At 40.6% G+C, this 27,033-nt stretch overlaps 1 protein-coding gene across 11 annotated transcripts in view; it reads right to left on the minus strand.

Moving 5' to 3' along the window:
• ppfia1 (PTPRF interacting protein alpha 1) overlaps nucleotides 1-27,033 on the minus strand; it is a 97,820-nt gene that overhangs the window by 46,932 nt on the left and 23,855 nt on the right. For all 11 annotated transcript variants that reach the window (XM_053678081.1, XM_053678079.1, XM_053678075.1 and 8 more), the window contains exons 3-7: nucleotides 6,535-6,636; nucleotides 3,200-3,364; nucleotides 3,034-3,108; nucleotides 1,120-1,221; nucleotides 160-381 (exon numbers count right to left, since the gene is read on the minus strand). In XM_053678081.1, coding sequence (XP_053534056.1) covers nucleotides 160-381; nucleotides 1,120-1,221; nucleotides 3,034-3,108; nucleotides 3,200-3,364; nucleotides 6,535-6,636 — 666 coding nt within the window. The remainder of the gene's footprint in view (nucleotides 1-159; nucleotides 382-1,119; nucleotides 1,222-3,033; nucleotides 3,109-3,199; nucleotides 3,365-6,534; nucleotides 6,637-27,033) is intronic.

Below are 27,033 nucleotides of genomic sequence, written 5' to 3' on the forward strand. Positions count from 1 at the left end.
ATTAGACACATAATTATAATAAAACACATTTTAAGCATAACTGTAATAATAGTAGTTGATGTGATCGCATATGTTCCATGTCTTGTGACAAAATTGTGTAAGTCTGCTAAATACAGCATGTGGATGAAGTGATGACATGTATTTGTGCATGAGCATCACCTCGCGTATGTCCCTTTGGAGGCGGGTGTTCATGTCCTCCGACTTGATAAGGTCTTTGCGGGCCGTGTCCAGATCCTCCTCCAGTTCGCTCACTCTGCTGCTGAAGGAAACAACACGCTCCTTCATCTGAAGCAGCTCTTTGCTCTGCCTGTCCATCACCTCCTGCAGCTCCGACACCTTCCCCACGTCCTCATCGGGACCCGAAGAGCCGTCGGATGACCTCTAGAAACGAGAATCGGATCAGGGTTAGAATTCGCAGCTACGCACACCGTTGCTTTACCGTTCTCCCTGCTGCGTGTGCATGACTGCACACGCTCGTACACAGTCGGACATATTTAACTGAAAGTTGTGAACTGGCAACTCTTTTCTTAACTCTTCTAGCATACTCCTCAAATATGGTATCTGTTATATGTTAGCAAACTCCTTAAATGTGTTATTTGAATCAGGCTAGTGGGTTCTTTGTGTGTGTGCGCATTTCACACATTTGACCCCTGAGTGGCGCAACAGAAAAGGAGTTCGCCCTGTCGTAGATCTCGAGTTCCGGGCTCGAATCCTGACGTCGTCACAGTCATCCGTGAGCAAACGTGTACCTTTTCTATGGATCCATGTCTTTATTCGCTGCCCTGTTTTGCTAAAGTTAACCAGCTAGTAACCAAAACTATACGGTAATTTTTTTGTGTTTTTCTGTACTTAATTCAACGAAAAATGTACTTAAGAAATCAAACACTGCTATCTGCTACTATGGTCTCACACACACTTTGGCTGCTCCACGTCCCATGTCAATACCAGTGTGAACCCCATTCAAAGCTCACTGCCATAACAGGCAGTAGTGTTTACCTGTGGTATCACACGCTAGTTATTTCGTTCTCATGTCTGAATGTTTTCCACATTCACACGCTGTGCGTTTCCTTCACAAATGCTCGCACCGTGTAGTGTTTCCACGTCTTAGTTTTCTTTTACCTTGCCGTTGGTGCTGGGCATGCTTTCAGAGTTGTGGTTGATTTCTGCTGTGCCATCGATGAGCAATTTCTTCTGATTGTTCTGCTCTCGTAGTATGGAATTCTGAAACGGAGAACAGACCTTGCTTTAGTGCTCTCCCTGATTCAATATCGGCATCGACTTTCCAAGCCGTGATGATCGGTTTCGTGTGAAACAACCGAACTCTGAGAAGTGTGACTTTCCGGGACCGGACATTCACACTCGTGACCACGAGCGCTTCTAGCTGACTGTGCATGTGAGATTTGCTCGCTCTCGATCACAGGCCAGCTGCGGATACAAAAACACAGCTGGAGATATTAAAGATTATAGAGTTAGCTCTTGACGAAAAGTGTGAACATCCTCTTCGAAAGCGCCATTTCTGGAGTGTTCATGTTAACAATATTGTATTGAATATTCCGGTACATCATACTGAATAGATTCAATACAGCACAACTACCTAAAAGTGAGTAAGAGAGAGTGTGTGTGTGTGTGTGTGTAGCGGGTTATAATGGATCAGTGTTTCTAGCCAACACGATTGAAATGTAGGTCAATCTGCAACTGTGCCCCAAGCCTACTGTCAGTCCTAATCCTATCTGTGTGTGTGTGTGTGTGTGTGTGTGTGTGTGTGTGTGTGTGTGTGTGTGTAGGGGGAGGAAGACATGAGAACATGGAAATGAGGAAGAGACATATCTGCAGCCATAATGTAGATTTTGAGATATAATTTATATCCAATTATAACAACTACATTTTCATTTTGATTCATATTTTTCTTCTTGTTCATGTTCATCTCCTTGCACTTCCTCTTCTTCAATTTCTTGTATTCTTCTTGGTATTCTCCTTCCTCTTCGTCATTCTCCCTCTTTTTCATATTCTTCCACCTCATTCTTTTCCATTTTCTTCCACTTCATATTTCATCCTCTTTGTCTTCTTTAAATTCTTCCTCGTCATATTCTTCTCCCTCTTCATATTCTTCTTCTTCAGTATTCTTATTCCTTTTCATAATCCATCATATTCTTCCAATTATACGACCTCTTCTGTATTCTTCGTCTTATTGGTTGCATTCTTTGTAAACTTTTTTTTTTCCACATTCCTCTACACATTCTTATTCTTCCTAGTCGTGTTCTTCATATTCTTCTGTTACTTATTTGTAGTATTACTATTAGTCTTATGTATTATTATGGAAATGAATAGTTGACTGCTGCATTACTTCTAAGATGCTGTGCAATACACCATGCCATTTTTTCAAGTACTCCTACATATAGGTCACTGTGTTGGCATGCTGTTACTATCGGAAGCCCAGCAGTTCTCCCAGGCATCCAACCCCCCCGCTCCCGTACCAACAGTGAGGGATTACCAAAGTACCACCATTCATCAGATAGAATTCCCAGCACAGTAGTGACACTGAGGCAGTAAGGCGTGTGGTGCTGGTAATCAGGTACAGCAGTGTTACTGGGTGTTTACACACTGGGCTCTAATACCAGACACAATCACTTCGTTGGTCCAACATTACTGGAGATGCCTGGATGAGAGATTGTTCTCAACCCAGTACTGATGATAAAGCGTTATCTTACTGGCTTGTGATGTCTTCATTATGCATGCTTCTATTTCAGCATACATTCTTGCTCATGTTTGGACAGGCCGAAACAGACTTGGAAGAATTTCCTTGTTTAAAACGTAAACAACAACGGAAAATAATAGAACTGGTTCATCCTGTAGCTTCAGTATACGTCGCCTTGTGAAGAACTGAGTGCTTGTTTTACAAACCAATTATGATAATTCCTGATTCCTGTCATTAGTGTTAACATTCCACACGTGTGTATTCACAGGCAGTGTTGTGCTCTGTGTGTGTGTGTGTGTGAGAGTGTGTGTGTGTGTTTGGACAAGTGAAATTCCTACCTCTTTATGAGAAGCTGTTAATTGCTCCTCCAAGGCGCTGCACCTTTCCAGAGCAACACGCAATCTCTCCCTCACCTGGAACAGGAATCATAATCATTACCGGCCACACAGCAAATACCAGCCTACGGAGATATTATTCTGAAAAGGAGTCGTTCAAACTCCATACCTTCTCGTCCAGGGCTTTATGATGCTCAAACAGGGATTTTAGAGCTTTGAGAACTTCCACTTCACTGGAGACTCCGGCAGGACTCTGAGCCTGACGCTTCACCACCGTCATCCTGAGGGAACGCTCGTGACGAGACACCAAACACTCCAAATGCTCCAGCAGCAGCTGAAAACAAGCAAGCACAATCTACATCACAGTGTGCTACATCTGTGCTAAATGTTTAGATTTAAATAGCATCCCCTGTTGCTTATAACCACCAAGTACAAGATATACAAAGAATTTACAACTGAGGTAACCGATAGAGGTCGACTGATTTTATTGATACCGACAACCAAGTTGGGCAGGACCTGCCGATAACCGATTAATCACCTGATACTTTTTAAAACTGATACTGAATGAAAACGTAACACTCAGAGTAAAATACTGCTGAACTTCATTACAAAAATAAACAGTACTACCTGTACCAGGACAATGTATTGTACTTTTTAAAATTAGATAAATATTAATATATATATGAACTATTAATAAATATTAAATGTAAATAATAACTATACATCCAAACCGAACCAAAAAAGTAACACTCCAAATAACAAATAAAAACAGCGACATCCAAAATGAATAAAAAAAACACTTCAAATAACGCCACAAAATTTGTCAGCGATGGGGTTTTTTTTTCGCCTCTAGAGACCACTCTTGTACTGTATAATGACAGCGGGTGCTTCTCAGCCGCTCATTAACAGGCAAAACTGTTCAATCTCTAGTAATAGGCCAAAAATATATCAAATAAAACAAACATACAAACACGATAAAGAAGTGCAGGTCAAGGCCATGGTCTTATATCTTAGTAATAAGCAAATGTCCTCACTTAGAATACATGACACGTTTTGAGCTTTTTTGAGGTTTTATGGGGGGGCAAATGTTTCCCTTTAGACACTGACGTTAAGCTTAGTGTTTGATTTCGGTGTAGACAACATTAATTAGCTGCATCAACATATATGTAAGTGGAAGGTCCTCACAAGGACGTGTGTTGTGTGTGTGTGTGTTTTTTAGTCTCGACCTGCCAGAATGCTCAGTGAGACTCCATTAGAATGACAAAGCCTACACTCATCCTCCCCGCTTGGCCCTAATCCCTCACTCCATCTCTCCAACCTCCCACCCCACACACACACACAAAATCTGGTCCGGTTCCAACTGTGTCAGGCGGTCCCATCGTCTTACAGATTAGAGGTTCCACACGCTTCTTAGCGCAGCTCTGTGAGAATATTCCTGCCTTTTCTGCACGTCTCTACACTCTTCTCAAACACAGGAGAATCTTGGCTTAAATAAATGTGTAACATATATGAAAGTTCAACTTTGGTGCAGTTATCTATTTTCCCCGCAGAGCAATAAAATGGCTAAATTGGATTTAGCTTCAGACAGAAAATCCCCTGTGAATTCATTACTAAATAAACAGTAAGCTCGTCAAATAAGAGGTTTGAAGGACTGCAATATTCTGTAAACCTGTCGTTTATGCCAGGGATGCTCCGCATGACTTTTGTGAAGCTGTGACATGAGCATTACTGCTAGTAATGCCAAACTTATTATCTCGATATTTTAATTATTTAGATCATTTAAATATTATCAATTTCTCTAGGAGTCTTGCCTTTCTATGGACTGAAGCTGATGAACAGTGACCATCATTGTAAACCTGTGAAAATTTATTGGGGGGGAAAAAAACAATAAATAAATAAATAACTGAAACATGTTGCAAATTCTTGCAGCCACTCTGTCTTTAAGAAATTTTGTGGAAATGCTCTCAATTTTTTTTAAAAAGATTGGACTAACTTTACATTCGGAGAATGTATAGTATAATTATCACTGGAGTATATGTGGGATTTTAGCTGCATCCAAATCAGTCATCTGTAAAAACAAATAAATAAAATTTTATATATTTTATATATATATATATATATATATATATATATATATATATATATATATATATATATATATATATATATATATATATATAAATAAAATAAATGGATTGCACGTGTATGCCTCTGGAAAGATTACTACATTTTACCTTCAGTTATATTTAGGGTTTTCCCCTACCATACAAAGTCTTACATGCAGCAAGTGTTTTTGTGGAGCGCCTTAAGCCGAATTAACTTACAAAGGCATTTAGGCGACATATCAGAATGAATGTAAAAACAACAGTAGGATTTCCATGCGATGACCAAAAAAATAAAAATAAAAATAAAAAACACAACAACAACAACAACAACAGAGTGGTGGCTTGATCTCAAACAGAGAGGTATTTTGGCAATAGGATTGACCTGCCAATCAGCAATCAATCAGTGTTTGGACAAACGATGATGTGCCACCTTGGGATGGTAGTTACAACTATCGGCTCGGATAAGCAAGCTGCGAGCCATCCATGTGGTGAACCGCAACAAAGTATAAATGAAGAATAAATGTTTTTGTTAGGGAGTAATTCTCATGAAATGTTAACTAGAGAAAAAGATGTAACTAACGTAGCCTATTTCACAACTAAAGAAATCGCTAACCAAGCTAACTTACAGATATTCGTGTGATATTCGAATGAAGTTACGATAATCAGCGACGTGAGTAACAGAAAGACACCTTGACTGAACTAAATGGCAAATGGCACACTTATATAGTGCTTTTATCCGAAGTGCTTTAAACTGTGTCTCATTCACCCATTCACACACACACACACACACACACACACACACACTCACACACCAATGGTAGTAGAGCTGCCATGCAAGACGCTAACTTGCCATCGTGAGCAACTTGGGGTTCAGCGTCTTGCCCAAGGACACTTCGGCATGTGGGCCGGGAATCATACTGCCAACCCTACGATTAGTGGACAACCCGCTATACCACCTGAACCAACTAACATTAGTGTCTAATGTAGCTTGGTAGTGGAACAAAGAAATAACCAGAAGTAACGCATGTATGTGTGTGTGTGTGTATATATGTATGTGTATATATATATATATATATATATATATATATATATATATATATATATATATATATATATATATATATATATACATATATATATACACACATACACACATATATACATATATACATACACACATATACACACACACACACACACACTCTCTCACTCCACTGTCAATCATAGTGACATGAGCCAATCGTGGGCATCCATGAGCTCATGTATGCACAATATGATAGTGGCTATCAGCAAGCAGGAAGCTGTGAGAAGATGGTGAGCCTTACAGAGTGCTTGTACTTGTCTGGACAATCATCGTAGCGCTCCAACACGACGAGAAACCATATTGCTTTGCACTTACTCGTGTGTTGTTTCTCTCAGCCTTCAGCTCGGCTATTTCTTCTTCTCTCTCTAGCAGCTGCTCCCTGCACATATTCACCTCCTTAGTCAGCGCTGCAAACTCCTGAGGACGCACACAGACACACAGAGAGAGAGAAAACATTAAAACTGCAATAACCAGTAACAATCTTGACTAGATTAGGTAAAATCATGCTGAGAACAAGTGAAGAACAGGATGTTTAACAACAAGAACTGATAACCAAAAGTCATTTGAATTCTTCTCCATGCTGAGCTGAAAACAACAAACAACAACAACAACAACAACAAATGTGAAGGGCAAGACAGACATGAGTCCCAGTGAATGTACTCCAAGAAACTCGAGAAAGCTGTGATGCCAAACTCAAGTGGTACATTTAACCTTACTCAACAGATCCATTCCGTCTATAAAGGAATATTCTAATGAGCACGCTTTATTAACATCATCCTGCCCGAGACTCGCACCCTGCTGGGCCCACGTGGAGTGCTCGCACCGACATGATATTATGGAAGATAACATTCAGGTAGGAATACACAGTGTTGACGAAAGCTACAAGGTTGGGATTAAGGTGAGGTGAAGTTTACACAGTCAGCACCCGAGATTAGCTCCGCCCACTTGACACTGACTGGAAACGTTCACATTTTCGCTTGTTCGTATGGTAGCCAGCGAAAACCTAATGTGAAAAGGGAGAAAACTGGTTAAACGAGTAATGAGTTCTCACTTTCATCATCAGCACCACTGACATGTCTCAGTCTCATCGCCATATCTCGTCATTTAACATCTTTTTATTAGGTCATTTATCCATTTTAAAACTTTGGCCGTCGTCATCTGTACAGAGTTTGTAAGGCCGTTTTCACACCTGGCTCATTCGGGGCGTTTGTTTCGGAACCTGGTGCGTATTCTCCCTTGGTTCGGTTTGTTTAGGACATCGTGCTCTAATGTGCACTAAAACAATCACTCTGAGACTACCTGAACCGGAACGATTGAAAATGAACTCTGGAGCAGGTCGCTTGGGGTGATCAAGCAATCGGACACAACGAACCAACCTGTATATAGCAATGCATGATGGAAAGTGCGTTCAGTGAAGTGTCTGTTTTGTTAACGGCGCACAACATGAAGCAAACTTTAACTTTGGACCACAGACGAGGTAAAATGACTTTCAAAAACACATAAAAACACAGAAGTTTGCAAGGTGTTTATTGAGCATCTCAAGGAGATGGGCTTTAACTGCTCTATTAAACATGTAAATTAGATATATTATAATAACTAGTGCGAAAAAGAAAGCCACAATAATATAGTCACGTGAAATAATAAGTACACCCCTTGGAAATTGTTGATTTTTTTTTGACATATTTGGACAAGCAAACGTTTGATCATCTTTGAAATAGTGCCTATTAATAAAAGTTGGAATACTTGAACAAAACCACAAGGAAAATTAGCTTTTTCAATCATTTATTCAACAGAAATGTCAATAGATGTGAGATTCTTAGTAAGTACACTCTTGGCCTCATAAGCTAATATTGCCCCTTTTAGCAGAAATAACTTTTTGTAGGCGTTTTGCATAATTGTCCACCAGTCTACAACATCAGCTTGCTGGAATTTATGACCACTCTTCATGCAATATTCTTTCAGTTGCGAGATGTTTGAGGGTTTTCTTGTATGTACTACCTGTTTCAAATCCCCCCACAAAATTTCAATGGGATTCAAACCCGAGTTTTGACTAGGCCATTCCATAACCCTTCATTTCTTCTTTTTGAGCTATTCCTTGGTGGATTTGCTAGTGCGCTTAGGATCATTATCCTGTTGAAAGGTCCACTTTTGGTTCAACTTCAACTTTCGGACAGATGACCTCACATTATCTTCAAGCACTCTTTGATATGATGCAAAATTCATAGTTGAATCAATGAATGCAAGCTGTCCAGTCCCTGAAGCAACAATACAACCACAAACCATAACATTTCCACCACCATGCTTCACAGTTCGTATGAGATGCTTCTCCTGAAAAGCTGTCTTTGGTCTGAACCAAACATGTCTGCTGTTACTGTGGCCAAACAACTCTATCTTTGATTCATATGCTCATTGGCAAACTGTAGTCTTGCTCTAATGTTCTATTAAGACAGCAAAAGCTTTTTCCTGGCACGCCTCACATGCAGGTCAAATTTGTGCAATCTCTTTCTGATTGTAGAAGCATGCACTTTCACACCAACAGCTGCAAGACTTACTAGCAGATCCTGTGATTAAATTTTGGGGTTCTTGGAGACTCCTTTTTGCATCAGAAGGTCTGCTCTTGGGCTGGATTTGGTGGGACGGCCAGTCCTGGACAAATTGGCGGTCATTTGAAATCTGCGACATTTGTAGATTATTGTCCTTACAGTGGAATGATACACTTCAATTTGGAGATATTTTTAAATCCCTTGCCAGACTCCTAGACATCCGTAACCTTTTTTTCTGAAGGCCTTACAGAATCTTTAGATCTTGGCATGATGAGACCACACACCTCAATAGCAAAGGGAACACCAGTCACTAGATATGAGAGGGGTATAAATAAGACCAGTTACACCTGAACTCGCTAAACAGGTTCTCATCACCAGCACCCAAACCTCAACACCTCATTCTAATTTTATGAATTTGAAAGTGTGATAAATGTAGGGGTGTACTTACTTTTTTCTATGTGACTGATCTGTTTTTTTGTTCATTTTAATTGTAAAAATTACTACAAAATGTACATTTTATGTGCCATTTGATAGAGTGTATCCCCTTTATTAATAGGCACCGTTTCAAAGAGGATCAATGTTCGCTTGTCCAAATATGCCGATTCAGAACAAAGCACAGATCTACAGGTCTGAAAATGCCTTAAGTACTCTTTTCTGTTCTTGATGATGATGAGGTAATGGTGCAAAAGCATCGCATAGATTTTGACAGGATATCTTTAACACAAACCGAATCGATTAGGAGCATGTCCATTTCAGTATGGCACATAGCTGTCCAAAACTATAAGAAAGTCACACTCGGCTAGTGAGGTTTTGGACATGTTTAGGCAGCCTGACTGTACTTACTGCGGCATTTGTTTATCTTACTCCTTGCAAACGTGATCTTTGCACGCAGGCAAACCAAGGCGAGGTTAGAAAGTAGCCGAAACCAAAACGTTTTCATATTCTTTGGGTAAAATACATTTTCTTAAAGCAGAAATGCCCAAGTATATTATTGGCCAGCTATTACTGAAATTAACAATAATAACAGCAGCTGAATTTTTGTCCTTTCATCTCAATGGAAGCTGCTCAAATACAGTTCACGCAAGGCAGCTCTTAAGTGAACAGAGACATATTCAAGAATCTGAGCCCGGAATGCAGGAAAAGACGGCTCTGTGTGTGTGTGTGTGTGTGTGTGTGTGTGTGTGTGTGTGCGCGCACACGTGTGTGCACTAATCTATTTGTAGGTCTGGAGGAAACAGAAGTATTGGACTACTACTGAGTATACTCACTGCATCCCATTACTTTAAATTGCTTCCTTCCTTCTTCTTTAGCTCTCACAGCAGATGTCAGTGAAACTCAGACAAAACTACAATTCCTTTCTAGCTGTCGTTAGCAATTTGAGATAGAGGGAGAGAGAGAGCACGTGTGAGAGAGAGAGAGAGAGAGAGAGAGAGAGAGAGAGAGAGAGAGAGAGTGCGTGCGCAAGAGAGCACGAGTGAGTGGGGGAGAGAGAGCACGAGAGCGCGCTAGTGAGTGAGTGAGTGAGAGAGAGAGCACAAGTGAGTGAGTGAGTGAGTGAGAGAGAGAGCACAAGTGAGTGAGTGAGTGAGAGAGAGCACGAGAGAGCGCTAGTGAGTGAGTGAGTGAGAGAGAGAGCACAAGTGAGTGAGTGAGTGAGTGAGTGAGTGAGAGAGAGAGCACGAGTGAGTGAGTGAGTGAGTGAGAGAGAGCACGAGTGAGTGAGTGAGTGAGAGCACGAGAGAGCACAAGTGAGTGAGTGAGTGAGAGCACGAGAGAGCACAAGTGAGTGAGTGAGCGAGAGAGAGCACGAGTGAGTGAGTGAGCGAGAGAGAGCACGAGTGAGTGAGTGAGCACGAGAGAGCACAAGTGAGTGAGTGAGTGAGAGAGAGAGCACAAGTGAGTGAGTGAGTGAGAGAGAGAGAGCACAAGTGAGTGAGTGAGTGAGTGAGAGCATGAGTGAGTGAGTGAGTGAGAGAGAGAGCACAAGTGAGTGAGTGAGTGAGAGCACGAGTGAGTGAGTGAGCACGAGAGAGCACAAGTGAGTGAGTGAGTGAGAGAGAGAGCACAAGTGAGTGAGTGAGTGAGAGAGAGAGAGCACAAGTGAGTGAGTGAGTGAGAGAGAGAGCACGAGTGAGTGAGTGAGTGAGAGCATGAGTGAGTGAGTGAGTGAGAGAGAGAGCACAAGTGAGTGAGTGAGTGAGAGCACGAGTGAGTGAGTGAGCACGAGAGAGCACAAGTGAGTGAGTGAGTGAGTGAGTGAGAGAGAGAGCACAAGTGAGTGAGTGAGAGAGAGAGCACAAGTGAGTGAGTGAGTGAGTGAGAGAGAGAGCACAAGTGAGTGAGTGAGTGAGTGAGAGAGAGAGCACAAGTGAGTGAGTGAGTGAGAGAGAGCACGAGAGAGCGCTAGTGAGTGAGTGAGTGAGAGAGAGAGCACAAGTGAGTGAGTGAGTGAGTGAGTGAGTGAGAGAGAGAGCACGAGTGAGTGAGTGAGTGAGTGAGAGAGAGCACGAGTGAGTGAGTGAGTGAGAGCACGAGAGAGCACAAGTGAGTGAGTGAGCGAGAGAGAGCACGAGTGAGTGAGTGAGCGAGAGAGAGCACGAGTGAGTGAGTGAGCACGAGAGAGCACAAGTGAGTGAGTGAGTGAGAGAGAGAGCACAAGTGAGTGAGTGAGTGAGAGAGAGAGAGCACAAGTGAGTGAGTGAGTGAGTGAGAGCATGAGTGAGTGAGTGAGTGAGAGAGAGAGCACAAGTGAGTGAGTGAGTGAGAGCACGAGTGAGTGAGTGAGCACGAGAGAGCACAAGTGAGTGAGTGAGTGAGAGAGAGAGCACAAGTGAGTGAGTGAGTGAGAGAGAGAGAGCACAAGTGAGTGAGTGAGTGAGAGAGAGAGCACGAGTGAGTGAGTGAGTGAGAGCATGAGTGAGTGAGTGAGTGAGAGAGAGAGCACAAGTGAGTGAGTGAGTGAGAGCACGAGTGAGTGAGTGAGCACGAGAGAGCACAAGTGAGTGAGTGAGTGAGTGAGTGAGAGAGAGAGCACAAGTGAGTGAGTGAGAGAGAGAGCACAAGTGAGTGAGAGAGAGAGCACAAGTGAGTGAGTGAGAGAGAGAGCACAAGTGAGTGAGTGAGAGAGAGAGCACAAGTGAGTGAGTGAGAGAGAGAGCACAAGTGAGTGAGTGAGAGAGAGAGCACAAGTGAGTGAGTGAGAGAGAGAGCACAAGTGAGTGAGTGAGAGAGAGAGCACAAGTGAGTGAGTGAGAGAGAGAGCACAAGTGAGTGAGTGAGAGAGAGAGCACAAGTGAGTGAGTGAGAGAGAGAGCACAAGTGAGTGAGTGAGAGAGAGAGCACAAGTGAGTGAGTGAGAGAGAGAGCACAAGTGAGTGAGTGAGTGAGTGAGTGAGAGAGAGAGCACAAGTGAGTGAGTGAGGTGGGGGGGGGGGGGGGGGTATTATCCATAATGCACTGTGAGCAGCATCGTTGTCTGCACATTCAATGGTAACACATCACAAATAATACAGCACAAAATGTTTGTGCAAATCTGGTCTGACGCTAACTCCATCTTCTGAGGGATTGCAAGCTTCGTTTAAAAATCTTCAGACGTTGTAAGATGTCACAGGGTTCCTGTGAATCTTTTGTCATTTTTTTAGTTGTTTATTTATTCATTTTTAATATGTACTCAGTAGACATAACGTGTAAATGAATTTCCCTCTAGTGAAATATATGAACAAAGATTTAGCTTAAAAGGTTCCTGAGTGGTGCGCGGTCATTGGCTAAGCTTAATTCCTACCGATGGACGGTTTGAAATTTGCAAAACTTTTGTTGGTGTGTGTAAAAAGTTGCCAAAAAAAAAAAAAAAAAAAAAAAAAAGTTGTAAAAATAATAAGAAATTTCAGCCGGAGTTACAAATGTTTTGGAAACACTGATTTTCTTCGCACTCGCGTACGCATGTCCATGAACGCCAAATCACCCGTAAATTACCAGGCAGCTGATCTGCATTTGATGACGCCCACAAACACTCCATAAACGGCAACGCTTGCACAGCTGAAATGACAAGCGAAAGGCAAAAAAAAGACTCTCTCAGAGGTAGCAGTGAAAGTTAATTTGGCTCGCGTCCTCGCCAATAAAACATTACTTATTTAACAGCATAGCATCACCTGAAAGGCCAAAAACCCAGAACGGAAGAGAGTTACAGAAGTGAGTTAATTAGATGTGAATTAAGTGAGGTGAAAAAAAAAAAAATGGTTTATGACACCACAGGCAGCTCAAGTCTACTTACCGGTAAATATTCAAATAAAAATAATAATAAAACCTAAATAATTCTAAATCTTTATTTGGGAGTTTTAATGAGTGCATGAGCAACCATGGGAGCTGAATTTTTATCCTCTTTATTAGGTAATGCATTTTGACGTTGACGGTGCTGTTTCTTCATGGAGACGGAATTTCAACCCACTGTTTTGCAAGACTTTTGAAAACAAAATAGTTTTGTCTAGACTTGGGCATGAACTGAAGACACAAGATTCAAATCATGTTCACTTTTCAGGAATTCCACTTGGGTGTTTCAAAGACGTCCACTAACTGTTTTGATCTTCTATCCCCCCCCCCCCCCCCCCTTTTAAAGCTTGGTCGTCTGCTCCAGCGTGTGTTACAAGAGTAAAGGAAGTCTTCTCTGGCCTTTGTCCAAATGCTTTGTTTAGCCAGAGTGTTCCTGCTTTTTGTAGCTAAAGCATTAAGGCGGATTTGTTTCTGATCAAAATAGCACCGTCTATACCCGACGATGCCTGAAGTGCCTACACTGTTGGGTCTCTGAACACTCAGCTGCTCAGCTCAGTGCTGCATGTATAATTCACTTTGAATGAGAGCATCTTTGAAGTGGATAGCAATTTATTTTGCAATAATTCTACAAATACCACATACAGCCACAAAACACTCAAACTAATAAAATCTCAATGTTGAAGTTCATACAAGGGTTTTTTCATACCGCCATTATTCCACTGCTAGACCTCAATGCCAGTCATGTCTCCTTAGCCAATGGCAGGAGAAAGGGTGGGCGGGTGAAGACGTAATTACAGAGGAGACAGTAAAGCGGAATGTGCATTCCTCCGATTGCACAACGTAACCGAAGATACTCAGGAAAACCTCAGCACTTCTGCAAGCTGCCCTTTCAGACTACTAATTTTACAAAACACTGATTCCCTGCTGACAAGAGCACACAGCTGTATTTTATCTCGGACAGTAAACAGCCAAGTGGTTCGTTACGGTCTTATCAGCAGAAAGCAGAATAAGCCAATGTGACTGAGAAGTCAAAAAACGTGGTGCACTCAAAGTCCTTACACACTACAGACATGCAAAGCAATGAAGAGACAATGAACACTGCTTAAGACTCAAGAAGACTGCTTAGCCTAGCAACAAGGCTAAGCAGTCTTCTTGCCACCGCCAAGGGGGCAGTGGTTTCTGATCGGAAGGTCGGGGGTTCAAGACCCAGCACTGCCAGGCTCTGGGTTACTGATCAGAAGGTAGGGGTTCAAGCTCCAGCACTGCCAGGCTGCTACTGTTGGGTGCTTGAGCAAGGCCCTTAACCCTCTCTGCTCTAGGGGCACTGTATCATGGCTGACCCTGCGCTCTGACCCCAGCTTCCTGACATGCTGGGGTATGCGAAGAAAAGAATTTCATTGTGCATATGTATATGTGATCAATAAAGACTCATCATCATTACAACAAATAGATTTAAAGTATCCAAAAGTATTTATACAGGCCTACAAAGTAGTTTAACTCCGAGATCAGACCGTATTGTAAAACCTCCAGTGCGAACAGACGTGTCGAGTATCACGACGTACACCATTGGCAGGGTAAACGCTGAATGGTTGGAAGGCGTGTCATTTTCTTATATTGATATGGTTCTGATATTCAGTAGATCAGGGCAAAAATGTACAGCAGTTCTAAGTCAGTGATGAATACGGTCGAACAACGTCACAATATACAGTGAGGGAAAAAAATATTTGATCCCCTGCTGATTTTGTACGTTTGCCCACTGACAAAGAAATGATCAGTCTATAATTTTAATGGTAGATTTATTTGAACAGTGAGAGACAGAATAACAACAAGAAAATCCAGAAAAACGCATGTCAATTGATTTGCATTTTAATGAGGGAAATAAGTATTTGACCCCCTCTCAATCAGAAAGATTTCTGGCTCCCAGGTGTCTTTTATACAGGTAATGAGCTGAGATTAGGAGCACACTCTTAAAGGGAGTGCTCCTAATCTCAGCTTGTTACCTGTATAAAAGACACCTGTCCACAGAAGCAATCAATCAATCAATCAGATTCCAAACTGTCCACCATGGCCAAGACCAAAGAGCTCTCCAAGGATGTCAGGGACAAGACTGTAGACCTACACAAGTCTGGAATGGGCTACAAGACCATTGCCAAGCAGCTTGGTGAGAAGGTGACAACAGTTGGTGCGATTATTCGCAAATGGAAGAAACACAAAAGAACTGTCAATCTCCCTCGGCCTGGGGCTCCATGCAAGATCTCACCTCGTGGAGTTGCAATGATCATGAGAACAGTGAGGAATCAGCCCAGAACTACACGGGAGGATCTTGTCAATGATCTCAAGGCAGCTGGGACCATAGTCACCAAGAAAACAATTGGTAACACACTACGCCGTGAAGGACTGAAATCCTGCAGCGCCCGCAAGATCCCCCTGCTCAAGAAAGCACATATACATGCCCGTCTGAAGTCTGCCAATGAACACCTGAATGATTCAGAGGACAACTGGGTGAAAGTGTTGTGGTTAGATGAGACCAAAATGGAGCTCTTTGGCATCAACTCAACTCCCCGTGTTTGGAGGAGGAGGAATGCTGCCTATGACCCCAAGAACACCATCCCCACCGTCAAACATGGAGGTGGAAACATTATGCTTTGGGGGTGTTTTTCTGCTCAGGGGACAGGACAACTTCACCGCATCAAAGGGACGATGGACGGGGCCATGTACCGTCAAATCTTGGGTGAGAACCTCCTTCCCTCCGCCAGGGCATTGAAAATGGGTCGTGGATGGATATTCCAGCATGACAATGACCCAAAACACACGGCCAAGGCAACAAAGGAGTGGCTCAAGAAGAAGCACATTAAGGTCCTGGAGTGGCCTAGCCAGTCTCCAGACCTTAATCCCATAGAAAATCTGTGGAGGGAACTGAAGGTTCGAGTTGCCAAACGTCAGCCTCGAAACCTTAATGACTTGGAGAAGATCTGCAAAGAGGAGTGGGACAAAATCCCTCCTGAGATGTGTGCAAACCTGGTGGCCACCTACAAGAAACGTCTGACCTCTGTGATTGCCAACAAGGGTTTTGCCACCAAGTACTAAGTCATGTTTTGCAGAGGGGTCAAATACATATTTCCCTCATTAAAATGCAAATCAATTTATAACATTTTTGACGTGCGTTTTTCTGGATTTTTTTTGTTGTTATTCTGTCTCTCACTGTTCAAATAAATCTACCATTAAAATTATAGACTGATCATTTCTTTGTCAGTGGGCAAACGTACAAAATCAGCAGGGGATCAAATACTTTTTTCCCCTCACTGTAACCATGGCAACTATCGAAACGATCGGTGCTATCAAACTGCTCAAACTGAACGGTCTTTTTGTTTTCATATCATTTAGTCAAAGGGAAGCAAAACACTGACAGAGCATTGTGTGGTAAAACTTTCGCGTAATTTTTCTTCTTCTTAATCGTCTTCTTTTCATGGCTAGGGTGTCTATAAGCAGCCCATAGAACCGTCTAGTAAAAAGGTGTGAAATTTTGCACACTTAATTGGGGAGGGTCTAAGGAACCATCAGGAAAAACTTGCGCCTGATGTGGAAGTACGTTTATGACCAGAACATTTGAACTGTTTCAATATTTTCGACTTATTGACTAGAACGTGTATGGTGGACGCTTCACATATTCGAAAGCTAATTTTAAAAAATTAATACAATTCTTTATAAAAAGCACATTAAATAATGTGTTGCTATTTAACAAAGTGTACAAATGTAGAATCGTTTACACGGTGATGCTTTTCCACCACGGGAAAGTCTTCATGACGGAGAACATTGTGATTTCCAGTTTCTTGGTAGCATGACAAGCTGCGTGTTCGGTCTTATAAACTTCAGGAGAGTGAAGAGAGAGAGGCTGGTGAGAGAATGTGTTTTCAAGATAGAGATGACAGGAACTAAAACAATATTCAATATTAAGTGTAAATGTGAATAGTAAAAAAAAAAAAAGAAAGAAAAAAACCAAACATATTATTAAGTAATAAACTAAGAATTGTAATTGCTGTGCTAACACACTCTGTAGGCACTCTGTTATAGGAAAATGATCAGTAGCTCTGCTTCGCATCAGGCCGCATCAGACACATCACATGCTGTGGTGGATTCTTTTTCCCGCAACTTTTTATTTGTGCTCACAGTGGCAACGCACATTTATAATAATGTGCGTTTGCAAACACAGCAATGAATGCCCCACTCTAGAGCAGTAAATAAATACATTTTTAAACGCCACAGTGTGGCTGAGACTAAAATGTGCTTAACCTATAAATCCGATGTAAACCCATTATAGTTTATGCCATTTTGATGGCGTGGTTTTGGAAGTGCATTAACTTTTGTCCTGCAAGCTTCATATCCAATCGCCTGCATGAAAGACTATCCCCCCATACCCCCTCTTCCGCCCCTGATCCCACGACAGTGCTTCTCCCGTCATCATTTCTCACGGACTCCTGCAGAATGAATTCCTGCATAGCAATTTCAATACTCAAATTAATACTGGTGCTCGTATCCCATATAACCAAATATTCACTCGAAATCATCTTTGATCAATGAAAAACCTTTCCTGCACTACTATAGCCGTTATTGCACATCATCGCACGTTATTCTTGCATTTTATCAAGTTGTCTTTTACGTAATTGCGGGGGGGGGGGGGGGTTTGCCTAGATTCTCCATGTACTTTTTAATATCACCTTGTACTCGAACGTTTCCACGGTTTAACATATCGTCATATTTACTGGACGTAAATGGAAACGAGAAACATCTTGGACAACCTGTCGGGGGACGACTTCTACATCCTAAAACACAAGAATAAACACCCATTTAATTTACACTTGCCAGGTGAAGAGATCAAGCTTTATTTAGCCTCAACAAGAACAAAGGCTCTAAACTGGGCAGTAATTCATGATGATAAAAGCGGGCTGCACAAATCATCTCTCCATGATGCACATACAGATGAGATACGACGGACAGAGCAGAAAACACACACACACACACACGTAGAATAATTAAAATCAATGGAACAGGATGGGGAGCTCATGGAAAAACAGGTGCTGGACTGTTTGTTTAAAACACACACGGTAAACCTGAGGCTCAGAACCTTACAACATTCCCTGTGACTCATGCTTCCTGGGTGGGCTTTAACGTCACACAGTAGGCGGTTAACAGTCATGAGCTCTGAAGATAAAAAAAAGGGAGTGCAGGAGCGGCTCAACCTGCCAGGATGATTAAACAATGAGAATCAAAAGGGCTGTAAAATCAACAGGAAATTGCGCAAACAAATATATTACAAGCGGCAGAAATGTTAACAGATTACCGTGGCATGAAAAGACTACAAACTGCAATTTATGTAGCTAAATACGGTAACTAATACAATATTGTGAAGGAGTGATCATGAAACGTTCATTTCAACAATACATGGCCAAAAGTTTGTGGACACATGACCATCACTTGTTCAACATCCCATTCCAGATTTAGTCTCCATTTGCTGTTATAATAACCTCCAGATTTTGGACTGTGGCCGTAGGGATTTGTGCTCATTACGCTACAAGGGCACTAATGTTGGGTAAGGAGGCCTATGGTGCAGTCAGTGCTCCAGTTCATCCCAAAGGTGTTCAGTGGGGTTAGAGGTCAGGGCTCACTCAAGTTCTTCCATGCCATCCTTGGCAAACCATATCTTCATGGAGCTCGCTCTGTGCACAGGAGCACTGTTATGCTGGAACAGCTTTGGGCATCTTAGTTCCAGTGAGGGGAAATGGTAATGCTATAGCATACAAAGACTTTTGTCTATAATTGTGTGCTTACAACTTTCTGGCAAAAATTGTAGAAAACCCACATTTTGGGTGTGATGGGTGTGTCCACAAGCTTTTGGCCACGTAGTGTATCTAGGGTGGAAAAACATAAAAAGAAAAAAGAAGAAGAGGAAAAAAGGACTATAAAACACTAATAACAAATGATTGTGAATTTCTAGTCAATTTGTCTGCTTTCCGCTTGTTGGTGTAAATGAAAAAAGCGAGCTAGTGTCTACAGTAAGAAGTGTCATGCGAACACACATTAAGTTGCTAGCTCGTTACTACTAGCTATGACACCAGTAGCCTGTCGACTCAACCAATATGAATAAGATGTCACTCAAGGCCTTCGAATATTCCAAAATGACCTTTGGCTAAAATCTATAAATAATGGTTACATGTGCATCACAGCTGCGCATTTAAATTTAAGCACACATTTAAAAGAAAATATTTTAAAAACACAAAAACTGTTAATAAGAATCCAGCATAAATCAATACACAGATGCTAAACCACATGAGTGACTGAAAGAGTCACTAAAAACACCATGTATAGAGTTTAGAGTTCGTGTGAGGCAGACAGACGACAGAGGTATCCACAGACACACATTTGCTGAATGCAAACGAGTGTTGGCAATCGGGCATTATGTTTCCTTTCTCCACACGTTACACTTAAACTCAGATTAGGAATGTCTTCTGATTTTCTACATGCTTCTTAATGACGCTGAGTTTTTACTGTTTTTACATCGTGTATAGCGAAGGGACAGTGTGTGATTGTGTTTGCCCATGTGGTTTCACTGTGGGACAATCAACTCATCTCTCATTTCCCTACTGGATCTTAGGTATCAGGTCCATGTTGTGATGAGGATCCATTTCACTATTTTCAGACAAGCAGGGCGAGGGTACTGACTGCCAGAAGTCATCACCATGGTTCAGCTTAGCTTGCTAGTGTAACGTGAACTGAACGGAGGCATATGAAAGCTTATACACACACACAGACACACATACATCCATTATATATATATATATATATATATATATTATATATATATATATATATATATATATATATATATATTACACACACAAAAAATTTACCATACTAATTCCATTCTGACTTTCATCCACTATTGAGGCTGTAAGAACGTTTCCTGGTTGATCAATCACGGTTTTGACTGCCCACGATTAAATTAACATGATCGACTGCGATATTAACGTTTAAAATTCGTCCTCCTCTAATAGAAAACTCCGCTGCAGAACAAATCAAGCGTTTCTTCCACTTACAGCCAATCACCATAGAGCGGCACAGGGATGACGTCATTTTGTAATGCCAACTGAGTAAGCATTTTAGCCCTCGAGCTGCCAGCTTTGCTTCGAGCTCCAGCGCTCACGAAATCACGTTTTCTTAACATGATGCTAAATGGCACCACAGAGTTCGTTGGGGACATTAAACGTCATCACGCCAAACGGGAAAAAAACATTGCAGATAAACTCAGGGCTCTACAGTGCGACCATTTCACTCGCATTTGTAACTGAAAAGTATTTTTTGCGACTGTGAATAAATATTTATTCACACCGGTGCGAGTGACCTGTTCGGAGTTGTATAATACAATCGGGATAAAAACTACAGGAAGTCCAAAATGCATCTACACCGCGCAACAGTTACTTTCACACTGCTTTACTATCTCCTCAGTCAACCGAACAGGTGTGGAAATACTGCAAAGAAGCCCTTATGATGACTCTAACTCTGTACATCATCTGCTTCAACTTCCCGATCTCACAAATATCTTTTTTTGATCCCACAAAATGACCTGAACTTGCACCTGCTTGTGTAGACACCGTGGCTTCGCGCAGAGTAAATTGATAATAATGCTAACGCTACAAGGTGGGTTTTAATTCAAACTTCTTTATTAAATAATACCTCACCAATCACAATCAAGAGTAGCACCTGTACAGTCTGTAAACCTACAGTACACTGCCGCTCTCCTTCACTAACTCTAATTCACTTCATTTAAACTCATGGTTCCCAGATATCACTAGAAAAGTCAACTCCAGTTTCCATGATTTGATTTAAATCTCCCCCAAAACACACTATTATCAGCAGGCATGGACACTGTACTGGGGAACCGATCTAAAACTGATAAACAAACAAAAATATAAAGTACTAAATTGTAAAGACAGAAAATTTGCTCAGTTATAAATAAATCATTTAATATACTAAAAAAAATAGATATTATAATAACTTCATTAAATATAAATAAAATGAGAATTGAAATAATGTTTAATTACTATGGGTTGCATTTAATATCAATTTGACATTAAGTTTAGTAAGCTATCTCCTTAGAAAGCTATTAGCCTTTTTTCCTGATATGCATCATTTTTGTGTTAGTCTACTTTTAATTAGGACTCTATTGTTTTTAAGATATTTAAACATAAATATTTTATGCTGGTTTATTCATCAATTAACCAACAGTATCTCATTGCTATTATTTTAACTCAATTAACAGTGATCACGAGCAGAGAGCTTACATTTAACTGTTTATGATAGACCTCCTGATTAAAGTTTAAACAAAAAAAGATTGGTATCTGGATCGGCTGTAAAAATCCTGATTGGAGCGTCAGTAATAAACACCATTAAACTAAAGCGCTTTGCATCTGGCGGATAAATGAACTCACCCAATCCCATTCTATATGAGAGTATTCAGATATATACACAATATTCACAGAGCAGTTCGAGAACTGACTCCAGCCCAGAACCATGACAGTGGAAAAGGTCTAATAGTGTAGCTTTAAATATATTTAAGAGGAGCAGACTTCAAACACTGAACATTGAGGTTTATTGCATTTGTTTACAAGGTGGAACAGGTTAATGGTTGTTTTTTGCAAATAGCCTGTAAAATGAACTGAAAATATTAAATTTAGTTTATCAGAAGGTAAATTAATGTGTCATAGTTCACACTATGTTCCTAAATTCTGTCATAATTGACCAGCTCAAGTTTTCTCATGCCGACTTGTGTGTTATATTGTGGCATGAGAAAACTTAATAAATGTGAAAGTGCAATAAAAATATGTTGTCACTAAAATCAATTAGTAATCTTGATAAATAATCGAGATCTCAATATTGATCAAAATAATCAGGATTATCATTTTGGCCATAATCGTGCAGCCCTAGGTTGAGGATTCTGGTTGAGGAAGACGCTGCTAGAACGCTTCCTGGTTGACGAAGAGGCTGCTAGAATGCTTCCTGGTTGAGGAAGAGGCTGCTAGAACGCTTCCGGGTTGAGGAAGAGGCTGCTAGAACGCTTCCGGGTTGAGGAAGAGGCTGCTAGAACACTCCCGGGTTGAGGATTCTAGAACGCTTCCGGGTTGAGGATTCTAGAACGCTTCCGGGTTGAGGATTCTAGAACGCTTCCGGGTTGAGGCTGAGGCTGCTTGAATGCTTTCTGCTTGTGGGTTCAAAAACACTTCCTAGTTAAGCAATATAAAACACTTCATGGTATTTATATAACCATAAATAATACCAAACGCGATAAATGTAAATGGATTTCCAGGGTGAGTGTTCTAGAAAAAAAAAAAAACAATCCACTATTGACCTGATAAAATACGATTTGATTCAGGGCCAATACTATTTCAAGTCCGCTCCAATAAATTTTGGTTCGGTTAAATTTAACGTGTACTGATATATTTAACATTTGGTTAACACTGACCCTATGCTGCTTTTGCAGGTGTGTAGGAAGGCTGGCGGTCCTGTCAGTTCTGTGTTTTGATTTAAGGTCTCTCGGTCTCTCGGTCTCTCGGTCTCTCTCTCTCTCTCTCTCTCTCTCTCTCTCTCTCTCTCTCTCTCTCTCTCTCTCTCTCGAGTGTGCATTGATTTTCCCCGGCTATATCAGTTTTTAATCCTATTGAATCCTTGATTCAAGTTGGATCTTGTCTTGACCTTCTTTCCAGTTCAAATGGTTCAAGAGTGAAAATTTTGATGTACAACAGTATAAAATACAGTATAACAAAAATATAAGTCAACACTACAAACTTTGAGTAATATCCACTCCAGAACCTTCATGTTTATGAAAAAAAAAAAATAATAATAATAATAATAAAAAGTGAAAGTTTAAAATCCAAATGTTGACATTTTGAAGTTCTTGCCTGTTTATTTAATATACTGCAAAGAAAGACCACAACCTGCAGCAGTAGAACCTCAACAGACTGCTTTCCATAGCATAACACCTTAGCATGTAGTCATCTCCTAAAAGAGCAATAAATATCACGGTAACATAACTATAACGCATATAGCCTTTTAACACATCTAGCGACTGATCTAAAGAAAGACGCCCACTGCGCATTTCAATCCTATATGCAGCATTCACATAAGTGGAAGCTCTTCACGCAACACCTCAATCACATGAGGAATTTCAAAGTTAATGTCTATAGGCCTTTGCTAAAGCAATGAGAGGCTAGATGTGTTTAATATCAAAAGATAATATTCCAAAGCTCACAAAGACATGCGAGTGTACACACACTCAGCATAAGATCATGAAACATTTAGGATGCTAATGTTCACCCAGCAGATGTTCAGCAGGTAAGAAACAAAACGGATATAGTTACTAAAGAGCAGCTCGCCTGTCAGCATGGCCCCTTCAAAAGAGGGTCAACACGCACGCACATATGCGCGCGCACACACAATCATTCACAGGAGAAAAACATGCTCATATGGAAACAGAAAGCCAGATAAAATGTACTACATGCTCCATTTTATACGTGTATAACTACCTATTTTCCATGCCACAAATTTAAACAAGAATTTCTGTTACACTTTTGAAATATGAAATTGCATAACTTCTCTTTATACTTGATTTTAAAAGGAACAGTGTCAGATCGCAGTGCCATCTCGGTTAAGCTTCTGTCCACCCTGCATTAGAACACGTCCTGGTTACACATTTTATCCACATTTATCCGGATACATTTGAAAACACATCTTTTTCCTCTACGTTTTGGCCTTCTGTCCACACTGAGACGGCGTCTTTGTCCAGCGGAAATGGAGCGTTCCAAAAACGCGCTCCTAAGTGGATAAATCTTAAAGTTGCGTTTTCGTGTTGTAGTGTGGACTGAGAAAATTTACACATTCAAAAACAATGACATATTCTTAGTCATGGGACACAATCAAATGACCCGTTCAACTCAAAACAAAAAAAGATGGAGGACAACTCCTGTGTAGACGGAGAGCATTTTAAAATTAAAATGCAATTTTCAGATCTATCCAGATCGATGAGGACGTAGCCTAAGACCCTTCTTGGTAAAGTGCTCTAGTGGAACGCGCCCTGGCTGGGGGATCTAGTGGAACGCGCCCTGGCTGGGGGATCTAGAAGAATACTTCCGGTTACGGGACCTAGCAGAACACTTCCGGTTTAAGGGATCTAGCATAACACTTCCTGTTTAAGGGATCTAGTTGAACCCTTTCTAGTTAAGGGATCTAGAATAACGCTTCTGGTTAAGGGATCTAGAATACGTCTTGTTAAGCATTTTAAGACAGTAAAGTGTTCTAGGGCACTTCCTGATTGCCTGGGATTTTATATTATTCCAGAACTCTTATTTCAGATCTTCTCTCAAATCCAGCTGTAGTATAGAGCTGAATGCTGCAGCTCACTTTAAGCCTGCTATTTAAATTCACATCTGGCACCGACCTGCTGCTGCAGTTCCAACAAACCAGGCTCTGTGTGTGTGTGTGTGTCTGCTTATACCATCACATTCAGTGTAAAGACTGAGGTCACAACATTCCAAGACATAAAAAGTGAGTGAGAAGGCTTTAAAAAGGTGCTGTGTGATATTTACCCCTCTTGTAAAACAATGCTGAGATTTCATTGTGGTCTGATTTCTCCTAAACATAAATAAATAAATAAAAATGAACAAAGAAAATGAGAGAGAGAGAGAGAGAGAGAGAGAGAGAGAGATGTATTTTAAACTTTCCTAGGCTGTTTTTAACTCCACACTGGAAGGGATAGATGCTTGTTTTGAGTCCTGCCAGCAGAAAAATTTCATTTGAAGACAAAGACTTCACAATGATTTATGAAGAAGGAGCACATATTTACGTACCGTATGTAAGCATGCATAACCAGACCTCCTCCTTAAACACACAATTCTGAATTTGAGAATATCTGAACTACAACCATATATGGAGACTCATTCCCTCAATCTTCATTAATATAACCATGATATGCTAAAGATGTTAAAATCTTCAAATGTACAGATCAGTATACTTGTGCATGCAACACATGCGCACATATACTATAGCTTACTTTTGTCTTAAATCATATGTACTTGAAGTCATGTGAATAACACTAGACAATAAGTCCATTTTTATTTCACATTAATGAACTCTAAATCTCCATTTACCCTGACAGAAAGCAACTGAGCTCTATTGCTCATCATTCAAGCAAGAAAATCAGGTGTAGTCGAAAGCACTGGCCAAAACGTTACTACAGTGAAATGGAAGGAAAGGTGTGGGGCTTCAGTCAATATTAGTGTGTTCAAATACAACACCAAAACAGTCAGTCATTCTGGATTTGTGTGTTGTTCATGCTCATCTGGCATTTTATTGAGAAGATAGACATTTTAACATACACCACAAAAGCTATGTGGGGATGTGGAAGGGGCTTTCTGTGGGGTGTCAGTTAATATCGGCGAGATTAAAAAATCACCTACAGTCAAAGTCATAAGTTTACATACGCCTTGCAGAATCTGCAAAATGTAAAAATGAAAAAAAAATTAAATGAGAGAGATCATAAAAGTCTTAATACTGTGTATTGTTACCTGGATGATCAATGACTGAAAAAAATCATTCAGGCCCTGCACATTTTTGATTTTCCAGCATCTTCTGCATAATTGGCCCCTTTCCAACAGCGGCTATATGATGCAGAGATCCGTCTTTTCACACGACTGACGGACTTGTACACAACTATTACAAAAGGTGCAAACATTCACTGTCGCTCAAGAAAGCAACATGACACATTAAGTGCCGGAGGGGTCTGGGGGCCGGGGGGCAAACTTTTGAACAGGATGAAAGGTGTAAATTGTTACTATTTTGTCTTATGGGAAACATGTAAATACCTTATGTAGCTTCTGAAGGGTGGTACAACATGAAACAAAATAAGATCTTTAAACAAAATAAGTTTACATGATTATCCGTGAAAATTGTAACATCAACTCAAAAAACTGGAAACGATTCCAGATCCCATTATGGTTCATTTGCTATTTTTATTTAGAGGAAAAAGACTGAGCTCAAAAATGTAAAAAAAAACAAAAAAAAGGAAAAAAAAAAAAATTTTTTTTTTTTTTTTTTTTTTTAAAAAGTGTGAAGCTTTACAGGGTTGCTAGACATGAGAAGCTCATGTTTTGCGGGTTTTATGATTGATATTTTCTTCGAAACTGCCATTATATAGCACTAGGCTGTGTAAAGTATTAACATCATACGGACACTTTCGGAAAACCTAGCAGCGTTTTACATACGCACGGAAAGTCGTATGTGAACGTACATGTGGAGGACCGCCACAAAAAACCTGAACCTAACGGAAGACGAAGAGCAGGTGAAACTTCAGCAAACTGAAAAGAAAAACAAATAATGGCGTTTCTATCTGCGGCTGTTCAAACTGATGACTGTAATTCTGCTAGCTCCATTTAGGGAAGTGCACACAGCCTGAGAGGAGAACTGGATCCATCAAAAAGAAAGAGCTAAAGAGAGCCCGGCCAAAGAGAAGACACTCTGACGCTGACTTGTTTGACCGTTTCAACAAACTTAACCCTTTCCAACAGAACCACAGCTAGCCGAGAAGCTTCAGACCTGTTCATGTGGAAATGCGAGTAGAACAACAGAAAAACAATAAAAGTTTTGTAATAAAATTTCAGTAACAAGCACCAGTTCAGTCAGTGCAGATATTTTTTAAAAATAATAAGTTATCCCCCACAAACATGTTCATTTATTTCATCTATTTTTTGATTAAGAAGCGCTGCACACTTGAACACAAATTTTTTTTTTTTTTTGCCTGCTCAAATTGCTGAATTTCCTCAAAGCTAGACAGCTTATAACAGCATGATAAAGACTGACAATGTATCAGGTTTCACAGAGGTTTTATTCTGAAAAGCTTGTTCTCAAAGATCTCTCTCTTAGACAGATAAAGATAAACAATTAGAAAATTTGCCTTTTTTGT

This window comes from Ictalurus punctatus, chromosome 4 (genome assembly GCF_001660625.3).
Source record: "Ictalurus punctatus breed USDA103 chromosome 4, Coco_2.0, whole genome shotgun sequence".
Taxonomy (NCBI): Eukaryota; Metazoa; Chordata; class Actinopteri; order Siluriformes; family Ictaluridae; genus Ictalurus; species Ictalurus punctatus.